Genomic DNA, 26490 nt, shown 5'->3' with positions numbered 1-26490 from the left:
GCGACGCCGTATCGTGTGACATGCTGTAGACATTTGAGCGCGCGTCACTGGGGTGTGTGCTGCGCATGTGATCGCGGGGGTCAGTCAGAAAATGGAACTGCCGACAAAACACGATCCTTGGGAGTCAAATGAAGGCCGCGCTCACATTGCATCTGGTTGTGTCTCCGTCTCTTTTATCATTACCTCTGTCCCTTTACTCTCTGTCTCAGCCCCCCTCTGCGCGCGTCTCCGTAAACAAGCAGAAGGCCAACAACTCTGTCCTCCAGCCGTCTCCCGCCATCCTGTTGCCATGGTGTGTGGAGCATTGTTTGCTGGCCTCTATGTCGGGTTGCCATGGCACGGCCTATTTGCCATATTAAATGTTTGGCAGCATTGTACAGATGCTGATGACAAACACCCAACATCCCACTTTGATCAATGAAACGGTTACTGATTAGAGGAGATGGGATGGCGCCGCTGATCTATTTAACAGCCTTAGATATAGATTCCGTGCACTGTTTGTTTCACATGCACAGACAGGGCTATGAGACAGGTGCTGTATGTGTTACAGATGGAAGAGAAGCATAAAAAAAAAAAAACTTTAAATTCTGTATTATTATTATTATTATTATTATTATTATTATTATTTTAACATGTGTGATATTGTGTGCTTTGCATTATTTGTCATTTTGGCTGCGATGGAAATAAAAGGTGTTTATAGGTTTGGTTGAGGCTTCTGTGTCTCTCCCCCTTGTGGTGAGGGGAGGGACTGCACGGTGGCCTTGATATGTTTACTCTTGATTTTACTTGGGAAAGCAAACTGCTGCATTTCCTGTGTTGGGCTCAGAAATATTGCGAAATGCGTGTCGTCACTGTCAAAACTCACATATTTGATTGCAGTCGACTTTAAATGACAGACGGCTGTTAAAAACACTAAAAGGTGCAGAAAGCGACTCGGTTGTTATCTTAACTAATTGACTCGTTGTTTTTTGTTGTTTTTTTGTGAACACAGAAGCTCGGGTTATTTCAGGTCCGGCGACGGAGTGTTGCTCAATCTGCCCCAACTGTGACTGCAGCACACACTGCTGTGTGAGAGCTGTTTGGTTACCAACAGATAGCATGAAAATGCAGCCGATTGACGTAGTTGCAGCCAGATAAGATCTCACTGCTCCATTGTCGACACACCACGGTGGTTTCAGTGGTTTTCCTTTTTCTTTTTTTTTCTTTTTCCTCTTCTGCTTTCAAAGGCCTCGTTCTGCTGTTGCAAAAAAACAACAAAAAAACTTGTGTGCATTTGCATACCTGTAGTAGAAAGTGCTTCTTGTGGTGCAAGAGGTCCTAAATGTAAACCGTGTGTTTAGATAAACGCGGAGAAACAGACTGGCGGAGGCGAGGTCGCTCTCTCTCTGACCTGCCAGTGCCCTTTACGAGGATAATGTGGCTAAATGTGGAGCGTATGTTTAAGCTTGTGCACGTGAATACACTTCATATTCTCTGTGGCTCACAGTGTGATTGTGTGTCTCTCTCGTGTTTTGTCAGATGATCCTGTGGGACTGGGATCTGAAACACTGGTACAAACCGCAGTATCAGGTCAGTACTGTTTTTAAATCTCATGTTTTAATGGTTGTCCATAAATCCCCTTTAGGACAGTTCCGTTCACTTCCTGATATTTGGTTCGTGGGTAGGCTAAATACACTCTGTCTAAAATACACAACACACAATGACCTTAGAATTGTTGCCATGCCACGTGTTTTTATCTTTCTCAGGCATTCTTGGTTTTGTTTCAACTATTCGTGTCTGTCAAAGAGTTCAGTATAGACGGGCTGAAAGTCATTATTTAACCCAGTGAAACACCTATTTATCCTTCAAATATTAACACAGCGCCACATATATCATATGAACTCTAGATACACTGTATTTTCCTCCCTCCCTCCCTCCCTCCCCCCCTGTCAAAAAAAGAGAAAGAGAAAAACTGCGGCTGTTGTTACTGTTTCAGTTGTGTAAGAGAGAGGTCCGGTGAATAGGAGAGACAACAGGAGAGGAATGAGGTGGGAGGGGAAGTTAGAAAGAGTCAGTCATGAGAAAATGTGATTCCTCGAAGAAATGAAAACGGAGTGCACAACAACACAAAAGTGCAGAGGAACAAATGGTGGGCCTTCACCAGTGTCGTGATGTTAGTGTTCCTACGACATCATTATTCCAGACACTCTATTAGCTTTCAAGCAGATTAGCTGGAGCTGGAGGCTTAGGTTTAAATGTATTTTAAAAGTCCGGTTTTAGTCAGACTAAGACAATAATTTGGTTTTCGTAATGTCATGTAAACGCAAGTCTGACTAAAATCGTGCTAGTCTTAGTCGGAATAACATACCTGGATCATGTGATCTATAGTCCGATTACTACTACATGTATACACTTAGTCAGACTATTACAATAATTCGGTTTTCTTAATGTCATGTAAACACTTAAGTCTGACTAAAATCAAGCTAGTCTTAGTCGGACTAACATACCTGGATCATGTGATTTGTAGTCTGATTACTCCAGCATGAATACACTTAGTCAGACTATTACAATAATTCGGTTTTCTTAATGTCATGTAAACACTTAAGTCTGACTAAAATCAAGCTAGTCTTATTCGGACTAACATACCTGGATCATGTGATTTGTAGTCTGATTACTCCAGCATGAATACACTTAGTCAGACTAGGACAATAATTCAGTTTTCTTAATGTCATGTAAACACTTAAGTCTGACTAAAATCGAGCTAGTCTTAGTCGGACTAACATACCTGGATCATGTGATTTGTAGTCTGATTACTCCAGCATGAATACACTTAGTCAGACTAAGACAATAATTTGGTTTTCTTAATGTCATGTAAACACTTAAGTCTGACTAAAATCGAGCTAGTCTTATTCGGACTAACATACCTGGATCATGTGATTTGTAGTCTGATTACTCCAGCATGAATACACTTAGTCAGACTATGACAATAATTTGGTTTTCTTAATGTCATGTAAACACTTAAGTCTGACTAAAATCGAGCTAGTCTTAGTCGGACTGACATACCTGGATCAAGCTATCTATTTTCCAAATGAGAAGTAATGTGTGTGATATACACGTGTGTACGTCAGGGTGCGGTGAGCGGCAACGGCGTGGATCTGTCGGTCATCAACGAGGCCAGGAACTTGGTGTCGGACCTGCTCATGGACTCGTCCCTGTCGCCGCACACCGTCTCGGCTCTGCGCAGCATCTCGAGCCTCATGGGCACGTTCTCCGGCTCGTGCCGCCCACGGGTCAACCCCTTCACCCCCTTCCCGGGATTCTACCCCTGCGATGAGGTGGAAGACTCTGTCGAGCGGAGCGACAGGAAGACCATTAAGGTGGGTCTCTCCAATCTCTAAGAGCAAAATGATTGTATTGCATTTTCTAGGTCTGTGGTACATATATTTTTTACAAAATACTGAGTCGAGTTAGGAGTTTCGACCACAGACACTAACACAGGTCTCAGTGGATTTGAATGGATGAGGCTGTGTTGAGATCATATGAAAATCAGCTATCGTCACTGAATTATTACGGACAAATCCCACTTTGTTTATAAAGGACTTTGAAAACAACAGCTGAAACAAAGTGCTGCACATCAGAGGTAAATAAAACAAATAAAATGTAAAAACACAAGACCCAATAGCCTAAGAACAAACAATACAACAATAAAAAACATGCAATAAAACTGTAAAAAAAAAGATAAAACCAACACTGGGTCGAAAGGCAAAGAGTAAAAGTACATTTAAACTCATGTAGCCCAAGCTCTGTTATCTAACTTGATTTGGTTTATGTCCAACAGTGTTTTTAGAAAGCTTGTGGATGCAGCCGCCATCATAAACATCATTTGCACAACTAAATGTTGCGTTTTTAAGTCACGCATGTGAAGTATTGACACCATCGAGTGCTTTTTATCTCGCCGCAAGATGACATTGTATATTGTCCCGGCCCGAGCTGTTCATGTGTGTATAATGAGACGTTGTCTTTTTGTTGTTGTTGTTGTTGTTGTTGTTGTTGATCAGGGTCTGAGCAGCAGAAACAGCCTCCCCACCCCTCAGCTGCGTCGGAGTTCCACCTCCTCCTCCTGCGCCTCTGCGCTCTCCGCTCTTGAATCCACCTCTTCACGTTGGGAGCGCAGCAGTGGCAAGAGGCCCCACCCTGACCTCAACTTGACCAGGTACGGATGCAAACGCACCTAGTTTTCATGTATTAATATATATGTGTATCGATTTAATATTGATATGAATTATTGGCTCCTCTTGCAGCATAACCTGGTTATTCTCCATTTGTTTTCAGTGAAGCCAAGGTGAATGACAATAAGCCAGAAAAGATTGTACTTTTAAGAATAGAACACTTCTGTGTGTAAGAAATATTGTCCTACTTCTCTTCCGATTCATCCTTAGATTAATTTTAAACATGAACAGTTTGTCACTCCTGAAAAAGCTGTGAGAAAAAAACTCTTGCCCCTGTTATGAATGAAAATCAGGATGAATGGCATTAAGTGGATTATAAATAATAATAATAATGATGATGATGAATAATGAATTTATTTTGAAACTTAAACTAAAGTTTCACAGCTAAAAACAAACGTGCAGTGTCACTGTTTCTCCACAGGATGGCAGTAGAAGTCTGGCTATGGTGCCGGGTTGATGAGCTGAACATGGTTAATGCTCTTTTTTGGTATTGACGGTGTGAGACGCTCGGATCGTGAACCAGAACATGTGAAAGAGGATGAATAAAAGGCTTGAAGTTGAAAGTGATTAAAATGTGGCTGTGTTGTGCTCCAGCTCAGGTCTGTCCAATGGGCCCAGTGCAAACCTGCTAACCATTCCCAAGCAGAGATCGTCCTCTGTTACCCTCACATACCATGCAGGGCCTCGGAGAGCTGGTAAGACTCCAGACTCGCCAAAGACGCCACAATTCCTTGATCATTTGACGTTTAAAATGGTCTCCTTCTCCTTCTCCTTCTCCTCATCCCCGTCCAGGTACATCTCCGAGCCTGAGCCCGCTCACCTCACCAAGCCACAGCCCTCCCGCAGTGGGTCTGGGCTCCTCATCCTCTTCGTCGTCCCTCGTCACGCGCTCGCCCGTGGAGTTCCCCGACACGGCGGACTTCCTGACGAAGCCGAGCGTCAACCTGAACCTGCACAAGCCGATGGGCTACACGTTCAGCTCGCCGGACTTTCAGCAGTCTTACCGGAGCTCCGCTCTCCCTCTCTGCACCAGGTGAGACCTCCGCTGTCTTATCCACTCTTAACAGTGAGTGGTTATTATTATTATTATTATATATATATATATTTAATATATATATACTTATATATATATATATATATATATATATATATATATATATATATATATATATATATATATATATATATATATATATATATATATATCTATCTATATATATATATATATATATATATATATATATATATATATATATATATATATATATATATATATATATATATATATATATATATATATACATATATATATATATATATACACATATTATATTCTAATAATAATAATAATACTAATAAAGTACGGTGTGTGTGTACAGTGTTTGGTTCTGACTGTGATTGTCTGTGTCCATTTCAGCTGTGGTCGTCAGATGCTCAAGGGGTTTTCAGGTGGTGATTCAGGGGAATCGGCGTCAAGCAGTGAGGCTCAACGCAGGCGTTCAGGTACGTACGCGTACAGTATTATACAGACATTATATAACATAAAGGAATAAAGGAACATGGTTGTAGCTGAAACACATGTGATGACATTATATCGCGTTTGGTACAGCTTGGTATCGCTTCTTTTAGCGTATAATATAAATAAACATGTTGTGGATTAGCATATAGAAATCAGTTAACATTTCAGTCCACTAGAGGGTGCCAAGTGTTCACACTCACTTGAGCTGTTGTGTGAGTATATCGCAATACAGTGGTCCCTCGTTTATCGTGTGGGGGGGGGGTTACGTTCTAAAAAGAACCCGCAACAGGCGAAATCCGCCAAGTAGCCAGCTTTATTTTTTACAATTATTATATATGTGTTAAGGCTGTGAAACCACACACTTTATACACTTTTCTCCGACAGACATTAGCATTTTCTCACATTTCTCACGAGTTCAAACACTCTCAAAGTTCATATCTTCGTCGATTTTAAGACATTAACGTATGAGAGAATGAAACCAAAAATCTAAACTTGTTTTCAGGCTCAAACTGAAGAAATAAAAGAAATAATAATATAAAGACAAATTTAATTTTAATGATCAACCTACGAGGACACATAAGAAATTATTAATAGTGACTCACGCGTATTTCACAGTTCCTCTGACGCCACTCGGGTGCGTCTTTTTCCACTGAAGGCCTCGATTTTCACAAATACTCAAATGCCAATTCCCGTCTTATTTCTGTAATATTTGCCAAATAATAGCTCTGTAATAACAGTGAAAACATGTGTGACATAAAGGACAATTCATTTTAACTGGATAATATGGTAGTGATCAAATTTCATTCACATCTGTTTTAAAGTGAAGAAGTACCAAGCTGTTACTTTGTATATAACATCTGTAATATTTTTTTTCCTTACAACTACTTTGTTGCCTCCGTTATTATCAAGCTGTTTACTACATACTAGCAATTCTAGTTTCAATAGATATTTAAAAATGAATGTGATAATGCAACTGATGCTCGATAAGTTGGGTTTGATGTTTACTGCTCTGGTACAAGTGTACTTCCTGTCAACAGAGCAACAGGAAGGATATGTTTGGGTTCCAACAGTTGCAGAAGAAACTTCTTCTTATTGTGTCTTCTCGGCACAATAATGTTCTGCAGGTTCTCTCCGTATAAACTGTGCTCGGTGTCTTGCAGGAGGCGAAGGGCTGGAGTTCGCCGGTGCCTCTCTGATCAGGGAGGAGTGTCCGGAGGTGGACGCGTCTGGAGACGGGAGACCGGATGCTGCGGGGAACCAGGGACAGACTGAGGAGGAGAAGGAGCAGAACCCAAGCACAGACCAGCAGACTCAGGAATCAGAGGTGCGATCAGACATTCTCTTTGGCACAGCGTCGTCGGCGTTCCCATCCGCTCTGTGTAACCTGTGCGTGTCGGGGTTGTCTCTAGGGCGAGAAGGAGTTCAGACTGGATCCTATGCTGGAGGACCAAGAGGCTCTCATGGAGAGAATGAACACGTGGAACTTCCAGATCTTTGACCTGGTGGACAAGACGGGAGGAAAGTCGGGGAGAATTCTCAGCTATGTCAGTATGACGCACGCAAACCGCCCCTTAAAAATAAACTTCTACTACTGCGCGACAGTATTCAGGTCGAGGTGACGTGGAGTTATTATTTCCTCCAAGAGAGGCCTGTTTGAAATAAGCCGTGACATTATAACAAACAAAAGTCTTATTTATTTAGGTGTATTTAAAAGTCGTGCCGTAGATCACCCGCTGGTTTCCGAGTGTCGTTTTAAACGCCGCTTGTCTTTCGTGTGTCCTCAGGTGACGTACACCCTTTTCCAGGACACGTGTCTTTTTGAAATCTTCAAGATCCCAGTGAGGGAGTTCATGTCGTACTTCCATGCTCTGGAAAATGGCTACAGAGACATTCCCTGTGAGTGATCGCGCTCCGCGCATCCTGTTTCCTGCCGGACTGAGATGCAGTTTTGCCACATGGTGATGAGAAATATGTGTGTGTTTGCATTAAATTTTGAATTTGAACACAGATCATAACCGGGTCCATGCTACTGATGTGCTCCACGCTGTCTGGTACCTGACCACTCGACCAATCCCTGGGTTCCAGCAGATCCACAGTGAACATGTGACAGGAAGTGACACAGGTGAACAATTGTGCAGGATAACGTATGGTTATTTGTAAAAGGAAAAAAAAATAGGCCCCATTTTTCACATCTCTCAAAGCACACACTGAGTGTTTGCCCACAGTCGCTGACGTCAGACACGGATTCTGCTGTGACCTTTTCCACAGGATGTGGTCTTAACTCTCACACAACACAGATGTTTGTTTTTGTTTTTTTGTTTTTTAAATGCAGAGATTCCCAGGCTCATTTTCTGCCAATCATATTTCAGCTTCATTAGAAACGAGCCGAGGCTTAAACCTGAGAGAGACGCGGGACTTTTGTCTGAAATGACACGGAAATGTACATTTATGTCCCTTCACTGATGTTAGTTCACCCAGATAATCAGCAGGTGGCGCAAAATGTATTTATTTATCACCACTGAAGAAGAAAAGATGACGAAACATGATGTAGACGATGTTGATACCTGAGTTTTCACTGCTGATATTATATATGTATATATTATATTTATACATAACAATATTAATATTAATATAATATATCATAGTAATGTAATATATATAATAAAATATTTTATTTTAATTATATATAAATATAATATATATATATATATAAATAAATAAAATTATTATTATTATATGTATATGTGTATGTATATATATTATATTAATTATATATATTATGTTTATACATAACAATATTAATATAGTATATAATATATCATAGTAATGTAATATATATAATAAAATATTTTATTTTAATTATATATACATATATAATATATATATAAATAAAATTTATTATTATTATTATGTGTATGTATATACATTATATTAATTATATACATATTATATTTATACATGACAATATTAATATAGTATATAATATATTATAGTAATGTAATATATAATAACATATTTTTATTTTAATTATGTATAAATATATAATGTGTATATATATATATATATATATATGTACTGTATATATGTATGTATGTATATAATTGTAGTCATTTTTCATTATTTATTTACAGCTTCATGTATTCAATACGTTTATATTGTATTTATAAAGTGTCATTTGTGTTTATGTGTCTGTCAAACTATTACTGGATGCCTCATGTTCTTCTCACTTGTCGTCCTGTTCCAGATTCAGACAGTGGGATCTCTCCAGGCAGGATATCCTACGCCTCGTCCAAGAGCCTCTCCATTTCAGACGACAGCTACGGCTGCCTGGCGTGGAACATCCCCGCCCTGGAGCTCATGGCCCTCTATGTAGCAGCTGCAATGCACGACTACGACCATCCCGGTCGCACAAACGCCTTTCTCGTAGCCACTAATGCACCTCAGGTAACGCGCCTACATTCAATGACAGGATAATGACTTCTCCGATCATCAGAGGAACCCCCCCATAAAAAACATTTGAACATATTACAAACCCTTTAAGTCCTTCAGAGCTGAAACAGTTACTCGATGAATCAGTTTGGAGCTTTTTTCATGATTAAAACACAATTTCTGATTGTTTTAGCTTCTTAAATAGGAGTATTTTCTGGTTTCCTTGCTCCATAAATCAAAGAAATCATTAAAAACGGAATCATTTTTCATTTGTGGACAAAACAAGACATTCGGGAACATCATTTCCAGCATTTTCTGACATCGTGGACCAAACGATTGCTCGATTAATCGTGTAAATAATCAACAAAGTGCTTGGCTGTCACCTGTGCTCTCACCTGTGCTCGTGATGGAGTCACATGAGGTGGACGTTGATGTCCATAAACACGCCTGTGTTTTCAGAAACAAAGCCTCGCGTCTCCAAAATACGGGCGATCACGCTCACATGCGTCATTAACGAAAGACGAGCTGTGCGTTGGTGTTTAAAAAAACAAAAACAAAAGTGGTGGACGTGCTTTTTCCACTGAGTCGAGCAGCACATGGTCAGATAATCCCACTGTGTCATTCTCCTGAATGGGGGTTAAAAGGTTAACAGTGTGCCTCTGTTTAAATATTGTTTTTTCACAACATGACCAGTGATAGCACTCGGGCTGTCTGGGTTTGTGGTGAAGTCCCAGGAAAGTGGGTTACAAGAAAGGAGAGGCAACCCTGAACCTATTGATTACTGATGCTGTTGACATAGCAACGAGGATCTTTACATTGTATCGTCTCTGTGACCCATCATGAGCTCATGTGGCCTCTATCTCGTTCCCTGACTACTTTTAAACACGTTCTGTCAGCGTTTTAGAGGAGATCCTGGGAATCTTGTCGCCGTGACGTCTTCTCCACGTCGTGTGTTGCAGGCAGTGCTGTACAACGACCGCTCAGTGCTGGAGAACCACCACGCCGCTTCGGCCTGGAGCCTCTACCTCGCCCAGCCCGAGTTCAACTTCTTGGTCAACCTGGACCACGTGGAGTTCAAGCGCTTCCGCTTCCTCGTCATCGAAGCGATCCTGGCCACAGACCTCAAGAAGCACTTTGACTTCCTGGCTGAGTTCAATTCCAAGGTCTCGGCAGTTGTTGTTGTTGTTGTTGTTGTTGTTGGATCAGAATTAAGTCTCTGATTGAAACGCTTCTTGGCACTGATCTTTGTTTGCTCTCGTCGACAGGTGAACGACGTGAACAGTCCAGGAATCGACTGGACCAACGAGAATGACCGGCTGCTCGTGTGCCAAGTGTGTATCAAGCTGGCGGACATCAACGGACCGGCCAAAGTCCGGGACCTGCATCTCAAATGGACGGAGGGCATTGTGAATGAGTTTTACGAGCAGGTAACAGACGCAGGGGAATATTCAATAAATGCGTCTCGTGTGGATTATATTATAGCTGACCTATTTCAATCTAATCCAGGCGATCAAATCAGTAAACAAAGGTCGACTCGAGTGAAACTGGAAGGGACATAAAAGCATAAATTAAAGCTCCAGCAGGTAACTGCACCACTGCAGAGTGTTTCAGAGCGCTGGGGATTATTCCTTCACCTAAAATCCTTAATCTAAAACACAAATATGAGTCTAGGTGAAGTCTCTTTTAAATATTCTGCATTTTAATCCTCTGAAACAAGTGTTTCAGAGCTCCCAGAGCTTATTAAACAGGTCATGTTATAGTTATGTTTTTATTTTCTTTAAACTGTCAGCACCACTGTTTAGCAGTTGTATTCACTTCTAAAGCTTTTCAGTCATATTTTAACATTTTTGTATTTTACCCGGCGACACATAATTCAAGATTTGTTTGTGGGAGCTTAATTTAAAGAACTCGTTTGGCAAATGGTTGAATTTTTGATTTTTGAGGGAGGAGTCAAATCCTACTAATCCTACTAAGTAATCTGTCAATGCTGCCCCTCACACTCTGTAGGGAGACGAGGAGGCCAGACTGGGGTTACCCATCAGCCCCTTCATGGACCGCTCCTCGCCGCAGCTGGCTAAGCTGCAGGAGTCCTTCATCACCCACATCGTCGGGCCTCTCTGTAACTCGTACGACGCCGCCGGCCTCCTGCCGGGCCACTGGATCAATGAGGGGGGATCGGACGACGAAGACGAGGAGGGGCAGGTGGACACAGACACGGAGGACGAGGAGGACGATGAGCTAGAAGACGAGCTTGCACCAAGTAAGTCATGGATTCAAAACTTTCCACACGGAGATCTTTTTTAGGTGGTCTTTTCTTTTCTTTTCATAGTAAGACACAAGATATTTAACATAACGTTAATGGCAAACGTTTGATATAAGAAGTAATAAAGTCTGTGGCTCTTATTTTGAAAGGAACAGAATGTCTTTATGTACTTTTCCCTTTCGTTTGCTGCAGAAAGGAGGAAGAGACACCGCCGGTTGTTCTGCAGCATCATGCAGCACCTGACGGAGAACCACAAGGTGTGGAAGAAGACCATCGAGGAGGAGGAGAAGAGCAAAGAGCCGCCGACGGAGAGCCTGCTCCCGAGTCTGCCCGCCGGCCTCCCCGTCTCCCCGTCCGATGACATCCAGGTCATCCAGGAGGAGGAGGAGGGAGAGGAGCGTCAGTAGCAGCGCGACGAAGGAAAGAGTCGAGACGAGTGGGGAGTGGGTGAGGGGGGGAGAAGGTGAGAGGCGGGACAAGGACACGAGTCCACTCGACCGAGCGTCTGCCTTTTTCCGCCGACGTAAACACAGACAAATGCACATAAAAACACACTTTTCTCCCTCTTTCTTTCACACACACACACACACATTGAAACGTTCACTGTGCAGACTGAAGCAGTCACATTGATCTTGGAGAAACAAAAAGGCCTTACTACTGTGAGCGGATCCTTGCTGCAACGGTGGGAGCCCAAACTCCTATGCACTTTCACCCCCGTGGAGAGACAAGTGCACCCAGAGGGGGAGGGGGGAGGGGGGGGGGACAGAAAAAAACAAAAAAAAAGCACCAGAACTGAGGAGGAAATGGTCCAGAAGAAGAAGAAGAAGAAGGAAGTGGATGGAAACCCGGCTGTGATGCTGCCTTGAACGAAACGAAGAAGCGCTTACACCTTCCTTTAGGTACAGAAACGATTCCCGTCTATTTAAAAATGACAAAGGTGGAAAAAAGAAAGACGTAATTAGTGTTTGTGTGACGCGGATACCCTTTACCAAAGTGAACAGTTCAATGGAAAGACAAGAGACTGACACCCGTTCAGCCTCAATGTCAGGTATATTTTTTTGAATTATATATATATATATATATATAAGTATATATGATGATAATAATAATAATAATAATAATAATAATATGTGCCTGAGCCTGTTCCGGCACAGAGCCTCGGCTTGTGTAGTTCTCTCTTCTCGCTGGTGACACGAAACACTGTATAAGACTCAGTCGCAGAGACGTTATTGACTGATTATTAGCATTATATCTGCATCATTTTGGATGCTTTTACTCATGTGTACCCACCTGTTTGTCCTCCTCTTTTTTTTATCCTTCAACTTCCCTTGCTTCATTGTGGTTGTGTGCGTGAATCTGTTGTTTGTTTGAGAGAGAGTGAGTCGAGAGAAAGAAGCGAGCACATTTTTAACGATTTCTTTTGTGTGTGTGTGTGTGTGTGTGTGTGTGTGTGTGTGAGAGAGAATGTCTCCGTGTGTGTGTCCTCTACATAAATGGTCGGTCGCTGATCTGTGAAATATGTCCTCTGGTGTTCAACGTTCAACTCATCCTTCGTTTTATTGTTTTCGGGGATCGTTTTGAAGTATGTTTTTTTTTTTTTAAAGGTTACTCAGGATTCATGCAAAGTGGATTGCACGGATTTATGTCATGAATATGAAAACTGAGACCATTTTTAAAAAAGAAGAAGAAGAAGAAGAAGAAGAAGATCTGAGTGGCTGAAATAAGCATTTAATTCAAGTCCTCTGCGACAGAGGAGCGCACAGTATGTGCCGTCTCTTGGCCATTCGTACACTGTTTGCATAACCTTATCACAACCTCACTGGGGGGCGGGGAAAGCTTATCTCGATTGTCCGCAGACAATAAATGTCTCTCCTGCAACAGCAGCAGCAGCAGCACATGTGTGGTTCTCTCTCCTCGCACCACGTTCTAAAGTGTCCGTGTTTCCGTTCAAACCTCTAACTTTGGCCAGTGTGTAAAGAAGGGATCCAGGGTTTCATAATTAAAAACAAATCATCTTTATTTTCCTTTCCATTAAGAACTCTTGGCATTCCACTAGAAAAAGATGCAAAAATAAAAAAAAGTAAAAGGGGGGGAAAGGCAGAATTGTCTGCGGCCTTGCCTCCTTCATAAAATCCGAGGTCGAGAGAAACATCTGAAGACACAAAACGACATAAACGTGTGCACATTTTAATACCAAACAAGTGTTTAGCCGCTGTACAAAAGAGTATGTGCATATAAATATATATTTTTTAAATAATCAAATGGATGCATCGGTTTTCTACATGCAGCTGACATTATTGTACATTTGACATCCTGTCATGAACGTCGTGTTTCCAGAGTTTTTATCGGCTTCTCTTCACAGGCGTGGAACTGTCGGGTTTGGTGTTTTTGTTCTTTTGATTCCTCGGCCTCGCCCTGAATCACAACCACTCTCTCGCGTTTCCGCCGTCGTCGTCGTCGTCGCCGCCTCGCCCTCTCTGTCGCTGTCGCTCCGACCCCAACTCGTGCCAAACTTTACCTACAGTACAGTAGATGCTAAGGCTGCTTAGATGCTGTTTGTGCCACAGAAAACAGTCCCAATGTTTTCCCAGCAGTCAGAGTTGGACTCAGGTCAGAGCCGTATACATTCTGATAACTCTGCGACAGTTGATCCACATGGACATCGTAAAAAAAAACCCCGACCCGACACGTTCCGGCTCATGGAGTTAGTTGTAAACTTTTTTTTTTGTTGGCTTGTCACTGTGTCGTCTTTCCCACCACAATGTCCTCTAATGATTGTGCCATAAATACACCTTTACGAAATTTTGTTACTCACATGTAGCATCGATATATGTAGGTTTGTCTAATGTAACCATTCAACTGATTTTTATTTTTTTGTTATTTATAGCTGTCATAAAACACCATCCCTAAAGTATCAGCAGTTCTCCTTTTTGTTTGTTTTTTCTCGGCGTGTGTGTCTGTGTGAACTCACAGTATATTTTATTTAACACTGCTTTGTTTTTCTTTTTTGTCCATTCCACTCAAAATAAACAGAAGAAAAGCAAAGAAGTTCTCGTTCATCGTATGTTATCGCCATTTAATGTGGTTTCTGCCGCTGGGATCTTCCTCTTTGTGAGCGTTGGCTCACTTCCTGTTGAAGTGACCGATCCTCTTGGATCTTTGGACTCCAGGGGTGTCAAACTCATTTTAGTTCATTTTTAGGGGGTCACATGCGACACAATTTGATCTCAAGTGGGCCGGACCAGTAAAATAATAGCATAGTAACTTATAAACAAGAAGATCTCCAAATTCTACCCCATTTTTATATATATATGTATGTATATATATATATATGTATGTATATATATATATATATTTAGGGAAGTATCTGTTTCTTGAGGAAAAATAAGTGCAATTTCAACAATATTGTGCAAAGGTTTACCATTTATACATGTGTAACAACTTGACTTTTATCATAATGGGAGATTTTAACAAATTTGGCCAGATTGGTCCCTTGGACGGGCAGGTTCAGGCCCGTGGGCCATATGTTTGACACCCCTGGCGTACACCAAATCTTACATCTTTTTTTTTGTGTTTGTTTTTGAACTTTTTATTATTGTTCACAAAGTACAGTCACAGTCATTAAGTCACAGATGCACTGCAGGCACTCGCTGAAACACGGCACATCCTGTACGCCTTTCAAAGTAAAAGCACTAAAGTAAAAACGCAGCAGCAGCTGCTCTGCAAACAGGACGACATCATTCATCGAAAGACAACTGAAAAATGGATTTCTGTCATTGTTTTTCAAGTTTTTATTACAGAAACAAACACTTTTTCTTTAAATCTCGCACGATACAACTGTCGAACGGAAGAGAACACAATCGCTTGATGATTTTGTACAAACATCTTTGGGGGGTAAAAAAATGTGCGTTAAGTGGGACCTCGAGTGTAGCTTGTGACCAGAACTGTCACAGCTGTCGGCGAATGAGGCCTAAACACCTTAAATACATGTAGGTTGGGTGTGCTACGCCTTTTAAATGTGTCGCATATTTAAGTGCATTTCTTTACGGTTTTTAACATTTTACACGTCTGCTCATGTGTGTCCGTTATAAATCTGATTCTATATGAACGCGTGTCCCTTCTGAGGACAGAGCAGCGAGGGATGGAGGACATTCACCCTATGTACACCTTCATGAACATATAGTTTACTCAGAGTATTGATTGGGGACATGCGAGGTACAGAATCGTCGTGTCGTTAGACTCAGACGAGGAGGTGAAAGGTCCGCCGTTACCTGGGTTTAGTGGGAGAAATGCAGTGCGCTGCTAAAATCATTCTTAGAGTGAGGCCCTTCCCCCTAAAACTTAGCTCTACCCCCTCAGGATTGGGCGGAAGCCAAGGTTTCATAACCCTGGTCCTGGGAAACAGCTGCTGTGCATGTTTTAGATTAGTCAACCCCTTCGCTCCAACACACCTCATTCATTCATTCATTCCTTCGAATCAGGTGTGTTGAAGCAGAGCTTTGAGGTTCCCTGACACTCGGGAAAGAGACGGGTGAGTCTTCCGTCTGCGCTCTCGCCGTTCAGACGCCGCTCATGTCACAGAACCAGAGCTGAGGTAATTGTTCATGTCAGATTTGGGACGTTTGAGCAGCTCAAGCTGGAGTTGAGACTCCGTGAATCCACAAAAATAGCACCAATATCGGAGTTGCACAAAAAGGGGGCGGTACTCTGTCCGTACTGATAAGCACCCTTTCGAGAAAACCCCAGCGGTCGCGTCATGAGTTTCTAGGAATCCAACTGAGTCGCCTTCTGAGAGAAAGCTTGTCCATCAAGAGCTCTCTCTGGAGAGGGGAGGGCGGGTCAAAGTCAGTCCAGATGACGCGTCCACGTCCCGCTCAGTGCGTTCTTGGAAAAATCTCTCGGTGGAGTCATCCGTCTGACCCGGCGCTGTCCCGAGAAGGCAGGGCTTTGAACCGTCATATACGTGTACTTAACTGTCAATCATTGACAACATGTGCCGAAGCCATCGCAGCTGCGCCGGGGTTCATGGACTTTTCCAGTTTCCCTGAGTCACGGGAACTCGCTCACATGTGGAGATCTGCTTCCTGCCGCCACGTCCCCCCCCCCGCCGCTCAGCCGTGCAAACGCGCATGCTTTTCTCAGCAAGAGAATTCCACTAAATAAATCACTCTTACACAGAGACATGCTGCTCACAGGTCCAGACTCATGGTAAAATTCTGTCTGCAGCGAAAAGCCCGCCGGGCCTACCTGTCAAAGGGAGTGTCCCCGGCGTGTGGAACTCTCTGCTGCCTGCGGACGGCGCAGATGGAGTAAGGTTTGGGCTGTAAGGTCATGCCCAGTTTGGGAGCGACTGTGGGAATCGTGCCTGGGGGGAACTGAAGGTGAAACCTCTGCAGCAGCGTGGTGAAAAAGAGGAACATCTCCATCCTGGCCAGCTGTTCGCCTAAGCAGTGGCGTCGCCCTGAAAAACAAAAATGACTTAAACGTTAGACTCACACGCAGAAAACGACATCTTTTAACACACAAGAACTTGACATTCACACACACACGAGGACTTTTCTGACAGGAAACGGAAGTTTTTGCCGTGAAGTAAATCGCTCACTCCCCTGTTCCAAGGTTGTAGATCCACTGGGGCTTAATGTGTTATTTTGTGACTTTGGTGCTTAACCCTTTTACACCAAGGAAGCTGAGAAGTTTCACGTCAAAGCCAACGTGTGGTTACTGCGGACATTTCACTCGCGCTGTTGCAGGAAGCCGGCGAATCGGCGTCTTTGTCACCAGAGAGGAACAAAGAGTTGGAAAAAAAGCCCCGTTTTTGGACATTGAGACAAAAACTCAACCAAATATTATTTTAAATATGTTTTATACTGTTTGTACAAATTTCAAATTAAACACGCAAAATCTGGTGTTTGTGTACAACTAATAAAAAAAACCAAAAGAATTGTAAATAACTGCCAGATACGGGCAAAAGCACTTACTCACAGGACGTTTTCTGGCCCTTTTATGGTTAAAAACGGTGTTAAAAGTGTTAAAATGTTGATTTTCTCTATGAACTTTGGTGTGCGAGAGTGAGAGGTTTACAAAAGTGACACAAACGTCAGAAAAAAGTTGTGTCACGGTGAGATAACGCGGCATTAAGGTGAGATAACTAAGTCTTTTGTCGATATTCCCGCTGGTTTCGCTCGGCTTGTGCCTGCCTGTGCCTGCTCAGCATGATCCTCGGCAACAGTCAGCTGACTGACGTGTAAGCACCTCGTTCAACCCTGAACAATGGCGCTGATTCATTTCACAACAGTGTGTCGAGTTGTCCTCACCGAGGGAGAACGGCAGGAAGGCCTCGCGCCGCACAAAGTTGCCGCTACTGTCCAGAAACCTCTCCGGCAAGAAGACGCCCGGGTCGCTCCAGTACTTCTCGTCGAAGTGCACCGAGTACAGGTTGGTTATCACCGTGGTGCCCTTGGGGATCTTGTACCCGTTGACGCTCGCGTCCTGCGAGGTGGCGCGGAAGATGCCGAGCGGGACGATGTTGCAGAAGCGCAGGGTCTCGTGCAGCACGGCCTCCGCGTAGGGCATCCTCTGCTTGTCCTCCAGCGTGGGCGCCCGTCCGTTGGAGAGCACCGCGTCGATCTCTCTGTGCACCCTCTCTGATTAGAAAGGTGGAAAAAAAAACAAACTACTTACTACTACTGTGAGTGGAAATAGTTTGCTTTTTGCAGCCTTAGAGTAAAATATTCTTTTATTTGGAGGATGCTCCAAGTCCAACTGACCTTGTATGTTGGGGTACAGGGCCATGTACAGCATCGCCCAGCGCAGCGTGTTCGTCGTGGTCTCCGTGCCGGCAATAATCAGCTCGCCCACCGAGTAGATGAGGTTCTCCTGGGAGAACGAGGAACTGGGGTCGGCGGCGTTCTGCTCCAGCTCGTCCAGATAGGCGTCGATGTAGTGCCGCGGCACGCGGGGCACCCGGCCCTGCGAGAAGCGCTTGATGACCTGCAGCAGGAAGTCGTAGACCTCGGCGGCGTTGCGGAACAGCTTCTGGTGCTTGCCAAAGGGCACGTACTCGATCCAGGGGAAGGCGTTGTAGAGCAAGGCCCAGCCGCTCACGGCCAGCTCCACGTTCTCGCTGAACAGCTCGATCATGTGCTGGAAGTTGTGGTCGTCGTACGTGAAGCGCTGGCCGAAGATGACCAGGTTGGTGATGTTGGACACGGCGTTGGTCACCAGGTGCTTGGGGTTGAAGGGCCGGCCCTTGTGCTCGTCGATGGCGTCGACGAAGAACATGCACTCCTCCGAGATCTTCCTCTCAAAGAGCCGCTGGCCGCTGCCGAAGTAACGGAAGGAGTTGCACGCCAGTTTGCGATGGTCGATCCAGCCTTTGCCATATTTGCAGTTGAGAAGGCCTGTCATTGTGTGCAGGAAATAAATAATAAAATGAAATATACACACACGGATTGACATTTTACTGCATTGGTATCACACTCACCACCCATTTTGGTCATCTTCTGAAACAGAGGCAGCGACGGGCGATCGGCAAACACCTCGCTCTGATGGTACAGACACTCTTTCATGCAGTCGTAGCCGTTCAGCACCACGGTCAGGATGCCTCCCAGGTCCAGACTGAAGATCTGACGAGCACACGACGCCGACATGAGCACACAGAGAAACCTGTTCTCTCTTTATCCTCCTCTTCCTCACATATACTTCTTCTCTTGCGTACCACCGGTGGTACACGGACCACAGTTTGTCACGGCTTATGCAACAGTCGTATAAAGTCATTTGATTCCATTGCACGACATGAGTTCATATCAGCTGTGGAACTCGCCGTAACTCAGACGCGTGCCGCGTCCGGTGCGTGTCTCTGCTGTTTTACGTCATATTTTAAAATTTCCCTCAGCAGATTAAGAGCACAGGCGTCCAACTGGCGGCCCGTGGGCCACACGTGGACCGCCCAATCGACTGCATTTAGCCCACCACTTAATATATCACGTGAGACGATAGAATATAGACGTAACTATATGCTGCTGGAGGCTTTTTTGGTGTTTAAATGACCACGTTGATTTAATTTAAGATTATAATAAGACTCTCTGTTTACTAGATTTGCATCATTCCACGCTAAAAACAAACGCTTTTACTTTGAAATTCTGTGAACTATCACCACGAATATCTTACTTTACGTGCTACGGAACAGCTGTTCACTAGACTAGACGCCCGTTGGCCCCCCAGGTCATGTGAGATTGACCCCTGGATTAGATTAGATTAGATTAGAGCGAGCGTTCACACTGCACTGCATTATTATAGAAGCTTAAATTCAATTCCCCAGATTCACACAAACCACCAACACACAATTTAAACAAAGAAAATAACTGTTACATAACTCGATACAATGTATAATGCACGTGAATGATCTCGCAACTGTAGAGAGAAAAGTGTGCGCGCGCGTGTGTGTGTGTGTGTGTGTGAGGACACTTTTCGGTGCAAACCCACCGTTGTGAGGACACTGTGACACCGCGAGGACATTTCATCAAGACTTTAAGGGGGTTTTGTTGGTGAAAAGTGAGATGATTAGAAGTTACCTGTCCGTGAACCTCACTCTGCTTCTTGAGGAAGACGTGCGGCTCAGTGGCCAGTGACAGAATGCTGCCTATGACGGGGATAGGAGACGGACCGGGAGGGAATCCCGGGGGTCTCCTCTGCTTGAAGAGCTGGCGGACCAGCAGCAGCGCGAGCGCGGCGACGCACAGGCAGAGGGCGCCGAGCAGAGCCTGCAGCGCGTCAATGGACACCGGCACCAGGGACGGAGGTTTGATGTAGACCATCTTTCCCGAATGTCTCTTTGTCTCTGGTCTTTGTCTCCGGTGAACCTGGTCCTGCTCCGTTAGCACATTTCTGTTACCTTGCACATTTATATCCCCCCGCCTCTGAAGCTAAGATTGGCCAGAAAAGTCGGAGTTGACTCTCGGTGAACTTTGTTCCGCTGCCGATCAATGGAGGGGATCATATTGGTGCTTCTTGCCCCCCCCCAAAAATAAAATCGTCCTCGGAGGGGGCGGGACATGGCAAAAGTGCAGAAACACACGTCTGCTATTGGCTGTTGTACGTCTGTGGACAATACTGTTTCTTTTTGTATTATTAAAACATGCAAAGTTTTGTTGCTGCAGAGTTGAACGCAGTGCAATGTAACCTGAAGCATCTTTCCTGTAAGAGCAGGAAAAATCCTGCAGCTACTTTTAAAACAGTGATCATTCACTTGAACTGTATCAGCTGCAGCTGCAAGGATGACATGCACGTGAAAAAGCTAATAAATTGTGGTGTTAAACAAAGCAAAATCAACAAAAACTCACAAATCACTCCTAAAACAACACATCTGACTGCTAAATTCTCACTGGATTGAGTCAAAATGTGCACAGACTCTGTTTAGCTCGGCCACTGTTTGTTAATTTGTGTTTAAACTGTAAACACTTTGTGTTTTGGGAGCAGAATTTGAGATAAAGTCACTAAGCAAGTTAGTTCGTTGTCTGTACTTCTCAGTGTGTTGGTAAAACTGTGGCACCATTAACTTAGGTGACATAATTCTAGCCCTCAAATGTCATTGTGATTGGTTCTAAAGTGCAGTTGCATGAATATAACCTGTAGCCTACATACATACAACCTGCAGGAATCCTGCCCACTGCAGCCAGACCAATAAACGACTAATAAAAGATGCAAAAGTTCAAATGTTTACATGTGTTAAAGTTCTGGAGTTCAAAGTGAGCGTCGGAATGGAGAAGAGAGGTCGTTTAAGTGAAGAGAGAGAAAAATAGCAGCGGTTTTCTGAGAGAAAACGCCTCGTTGATGCCACAGGTCAGAGGAGAGCGACCAGACAACCGAGTTTTAAAAGACCACACTGAGACAGTGATCATAATATAATACAATAATAGGTGTCCTGTGTGCCTAATAAAGTGGCCTGTGAGTGTACATGTAGCAGTGTAGCAGGATAAACTGTTTTTGAATGTGTAAAAGAACACGATAGGAGAGATTTCATAAACTGAATCGACCATTTTCAAGGTTTTGCATGAAACCAACTTATTAAAAATACGTACATTGAAATTCCAATCCAAATCAATCCAACTTTATTTATAAAGCGCCTTAAAAACAACAGATGTTGTACACCAGAGAGCAATAAAACAAATAAGATATAAAGACATGAGACCCAATAGACCTAAGAACAAACAATAAAACAATAAAATACTGTAAAAAGTATAAAAATAAAACAAATAAAAAACAAGTCATACAATCAAACTGTTAAAAAGATCAAACCAACGTTTCATAAAATCATAGCGTTTTAAATAATAACTATTTAAATAATACAGATTTTTTTTGTGCATTAGAGCACATTTTACAGCCGCTGCTGACACGTTACACACGTGTGATTGTAATCGACGTCTTGAAATCAATATTACACAACAACCTCATTTCGCTGCAGATTTCATGGTAAAGTAGCGCAGTTTGTTTGGTTCCCTGTCTCGTTTTTCAGCGAAATCAACTTTGCCCCAGTAAGAGGCTGCAGGTTCTTTTGTCTAACGCGCTACATTTAGATGTCAAAAGTTCAGGTGAAGGTCAGAGGTCAAGGCATGCGCCACATTCCAGACTTGCATAGTTGTGGGAGATTTTTGTTTTTTTAGTCTTTGTGAGCCACAAACCAGTGTGTCTCTCATTTTCACTCTTAGTCTCATCACTTTTAACTTTTAAATATTATTTTTTATTCTAAATTTGGCCATTTATGTACAGAAACGTCAAAGTAAGATTTCACCGCATGATTGAAAATAAACGTACTTCTTTTATTTTACTGTGCAATATGACAAACACATGATTATAGTGGAGTGGATGTGAAAAATCAAGAAATACACTTTATTAAGGAATAGTTAAACGTGTCAGGAGAAGCCACAGGCTGATACAACGTTACCTCACCTCCTAAACAAAGAAACCGGGGGGAAAAAAGACAAAACATAAAAAACATAAGATAAATTAGAGAAGCTATGGCCTCAAACATGTCAGTAATCTCTGTTTTATTTCAGTTTTCCTGTGGTTTACACCGGTCAATGCAGGTAAATACTATGTTATCATCACCACCATTACACACACACACACACGTGTAAAAGCACTCTCCACTTCTCTGTGTGATCAGTTCATCATGACTGGCTCCTCATTAGAGATGAAGTTGTTTATCCAGCTGTTCCTTCCTGCTGAGGCAGCTGCTAAGTCCTCTCTCTCTCCCCCCCCCTCCCCTTTAGTTTCCTCAAATGGCCCTGTGCAGACTGTGTGCAGACTGTGTGCAGACTTTCTCCCAATCACTCAGATTTGTTAGGGCTACCTAATGAGGACATTCTTGCAAATTACTCACGATGCTTCCTGCCAGCTCCCCAGACTCAAAAGCCATTCTGGAAGCATTAAACCAATCTGTCAATTTTAATCAAATGAACATGTTGCATTATCTCGTTAGCGGTTGGTTTAATCAAAACACCAGCAACACCGGAGTGTCTGCAGGCCGCGCATATTAGGACATGGATTCAGAAGAAACAGAACAGTTAAATACAGACATGGTAACCAGTGCTTGAACCACCCTTAGCTGTTTATCTGGCATCAAAAAGAATCTTGTCTCTCTGGAGAGCATACGGTTGTATATGTGCTATAAAATATCATATGTATATACGTGTATATATATGTATATACATATATATATATATATATATATATATATATATATATATATATATATATACATATATAGGTTCTCAAACTGTGGTGCATGTACCACCACTGGTACGCGAGCTTCCTCTTGTGGCACTTGGAGGAAAATGAGAAATGCTAAAAATATACTATTCTAGAGCATTCGCAGACGTGGAATATAATAATTATGCTGTCACTGAACTAGCAATTGTTGTGTTTTTAACATGTGATGTTGCGCTGGTTTGTTTCTACAGTGGCCCAGAGTGGACAAACAAAACAAAAGACTCTGTCGAGACTGCTGCATTTTACCTCAAGGACACAACAGGTCGTATTCAGGCCTGGGACCAAAATTGAGAAAGAATGGTTAAATTATGACATTAGAAGATGGAGTCAAAGTTGAATGCACAATAATGAGACTACATGAAGCCAATGGTACATGTTATTTCTCCACCATGACTTAAGCTGATTCAGGAGTTCCCCAGATTCCCCAATAAAATACACTGTTTTTACTCCAAATGGACAACAAGATACTTCTAAGACTGTCCAGTGTGTTAAATAAACCTTGATAAATACTGGGCAGACGTCCTCTTTGTCCTCTTCCTTCTGACACCAATCAATAAATCATTCATTATTTAGTGTGTCCAACATTCACTTTCCCATCTCTCTCTCTCTTAAAATTACATTTTAAGTTCCCTTTTTCTTTCCTAATTTACACACATAGAGTTTTATCATTTTTCCAGCTTTATTTTGAAACACTATGTCCTGTTTCAGGTGTCTTCACTTCCTGCCGCCTCCTTGACGACCTGCACCTGCCCTAACGTGTCACACCTGTCTCTCATTGTCGTCTTTCTTTTTCCAGGTCAGTGTGATCATGTTGCTGTAATGTCACTGAAACAGTGGCTGGGTTCATTCTTGAGATTATATCACGTTGCAAAACTACTCTACGATGCCAGACCTTTCTCTCAATGGAGTAGTTACCAACATATGGATGGTATAGGAAAAAGAATCACAGGATGCAGTGCGTTGTCGTGCTGCCAACCTCTATCCTGGGTTAAATGTATTTTGTCCTGATGAGTGTATGGGATGTAATACAGTTACTGTGCTTGCGCAGCATTCGTCTTTAGACATTATTAGGCGTCTTTAAGAGTCTTCTTCCGGCCGTCCTATACTAAAGGACATGTGCAGCATATTTGTTTCTCCTGACTACTGTGGTTCCTACAGTGAATTATTAACCATGTGAATAAGTAGAGGTATCAAGTGCATGTGGATTATTGAATTAGTGACCCTCCCTAATGATGTCCAGAACCTGGTTTTCCAACAGCGTAACGACAGTGAAGAAGTGGAGGACAAGTCCTGTAATCCCTCTGCAACTACAGCAGCCAGGTGTGTAAATGTTAGGTCAGGTTTGCTTCCGCTCTAATGGAAGCAGAGTCTGAATATCAAAGTAATCTTCTGGTCAGACTAAAAGGTCAAAAGTGTTGTGGAGGACTGGTCATTTCGGCTTTTAAATAATTACAAATGAATATCCGTGAATAATCTAAATTCTTGATTATTTCACTTTCAGATTATTTAATCATGGGATCGTTTTAGCCGGGAGTCACCTTTATAAGGGACTAGTTTCGGAATTGTTTTGTGGTCTTTTGTTGTAGCTGGTTTACAGGAAGTACACCAAATTATTTCCAATAACAAATACAAAACACATAAAAAATTAAGAGCGTTAAATAGAATGAAATAAGGTGATTACAGTAAAAAAAATACAATAGTACATTTAACTTAATAAATAAACATGACGTAAATTAGCACACACGTACAAATAAAGCCAAGCAAAATTGACTAGCACTAGCAAGTAGTTCTGAACAGGTCCTTGTTCCACCCCGCACATGTTGGGGTGCGGACCAACCACTAGAGACCGGGTCTTTTGTCTCACGTACGAAGTTTCGAGCAGATCGGTCGACGTAAAATAAAGTTACAGGGCACTTCCTGTTTGAAATGGCGGACTTCCTGTTGGGACTTGCAGACGTTTTCAGGGCGAGTCTGTGGTTTCACATACAAAGTTTTAGGTGTTAGAGCACAAAGTACAGTAAAATATCTTCTTTTCTGCCTCCAACAAAATTCAAAGTTGAATATTTTCATAAGGGCGTCTTCGGGGCGGAGCAACAACTGCGACGCGTGGAGCAATCGTGACGGACCGGGTCTCGCGTACGACGTTTCGAGCAAATCGGTCAACGTATGATAAAGAGACATGGCACTTCCTGTTTAAAATGGTGGACTTCCTGTTGGGTCAAGGCCATGATTATAAATATGTCACAGTTCACTTCCTGTTTCAGAGGTTTGACTTCCTGTTGGGAGGCCATTACTTGCAGACGTGGTCAGGGCGAGTCTGTGGTTTCACATGTGAAGTTTTAGGTGTTAGAGCATCATAAAATTTGTGCTTTTTCACAAAAATCCAACACCGTTTAACTTTATTCAACACAAATCCGATTTGGAGTTGGATACAATAATCCCTGTAAAGGTTACACATGGAATTGTAAAGAAACTAGTTTTCTGTCACCACTAGGAGGCGCCCTTTCGCCAAACCACTCTCTGATGAGCGCGTGGAGCCTAATTTATAAAACAAAAGAAAAAGCGGACAACTAAGTTAGATTTAAAGAAGAATAAATGTAGACATGGAGGCGCTGGAGTGTCTGCTGGGACTGTGACAGAAGGACTCGGCTGAGACTTGTCACTGACGAGCCCTGCAGTGAGAATCACGCTGCCCTCTCTGTCATCAATGCTCTCCTGTGTTGTAATTAATTTTCCAGACCAATTCATGCCTAACATTTGGGGAGACGTGAGCTAATTTGCATTCTTGACAATGCACTCTTTCCCCCCTGGATTTCATTTCCCTGCCTCTAATCACATCCCTGGTCAGAGCAGGCGCTGGTGATCTGCTCCCAAAGTCCCAAACTTTGAGAATATTTACTTTTATTTTTTAAGTGCATTTCAGGTGCTTCGTTATGGTGGAAGAGACCAAAAATGTTCTTTCTTGAGCTATAGCAGGTGATGAACCCTCAAATAAATGCATGGTTTCTTAAATTAGACCAAGACAATAAACATTATTCATTGTGTGTCTGGAATCTCCTAAATCCTCAGGTCTTAATGCAGTTTCCCTGCAGTGGACTCATTTAGTGCCTGGTGCAGGAGCTGCTGGTCTGCGCAACAGTACTAAAAGGCTCATCTACTCTAATGAGTTTCCTTGTGACGCAAAAAAAAAAAAAAAGAAAGAAAGTAAGAAGCAGGAGGCAGGATGCTTTATGGTGCATCATCCAATATTGTTACATAAGGGGAATTAGAAGATGGCCAGAGACCAACGGCTACGTTATTAG

General features: G+C 42.8%; 2 protein-coding genes across 2 annotated transcripts in view; one reads left to right on the top strand and one right to left on the bottom strand.

Moving 5' to 3' along the window:
- Positions 1-14333, top strand: part of pde3b (phosphodiesterase 3B) — a 37595-nt gene extending 23262 nt beyond the window's left edge. The window contains exons 2-16 of the mRNA XM_044030146.1: positions 1519-1569; positions 3108-3356; positions 4038-4192; positions 4803-4903; positions 5001-5241; positions 5626-5711; positions 6888-7051; positions 7137-7271; positions 7512-7623; positions 7736-7849; positions 8972-9171; positions 10116-10319; positions 10422-10583; positions 11164-11416; positions 11612-14333. Coding sequence (XP_043886081.1) covers positions 1519-1569; positions 3108-3356; positions 4038-4192; positions 4803-4903; positions 5001-5241; positions 5626-5711; positions 6888-7051; positions 7137-7271; positions 7512-7623; positions 7736-7849; positions 8972-9171; positions 10116-10319; positions 10422-10583; positions 11164-11416; positions 11612-11826 — 2442 coding nt within the window. The 3' untranslated portion in view covers positions 11827-14333. The remainder of the gene's footprint in view (positions 1-1518; positions 1570-3107; positions 3357-4037; positions 4193-4802; positions 4904-5000; positions 5242-5625; positions 5712-6887; positions 7052-7136; positions 7272-7511; positions 7624-7735; positions 7850-8971; positions 9172-10115; positions 10320-10421; positions 10584-11163; positions 11417-11611) is intronic.
- Positions 14334-15195: 862 nt separating this feature from the next.
- LOC122772047 (vitamin D 25-hydroxylase) lies at positions 15196-20404 on the bottom strand. Its single transcript, XM_044029694.1, has 5 exons — positions 19993-20404; positions 18903-19044; positions 18187-18819; positions 17734-18063; positions 15196-16880 (listed from the first exon to the last, which is right to left on the bottom strand). The coding sequence occupies exons 1-5, from the start codon at positions 20233-20235 to the stop codon at positions 16663-16665; spliced, it is 1566 nt and encodes a 521-aa protein (XP_043885629.1). The 5' UTR covers positions 20236-20404; the 3' UTR covers positions 15196-16662.
- Between the last annotated feature and the right edge of the window lie 6086 nt (positions 20405-26490).

The sequence above is a fragment of the Solea senegalensis genome, linkage group LG7 (genome assembly GCF_019176455.1).
Source record: "Solea senegalensis isolate Sse05_10M linkage group LG7, IFAPA_SoseM_1, whole genome shotgun sequence".
Taxonomy (NCBI): domain Eukaryota; kingdom Metazoa; phylum Chordata; class Actinopteri; order Pleuronectiformes; family Soleidae; genus Solea; species Solea senegalensis.
The sequence above is the reverse complement of the archived record's forward strand: the minus strand, read 5'-3'. Positions and strand labels throughout refer to the sequence as shown.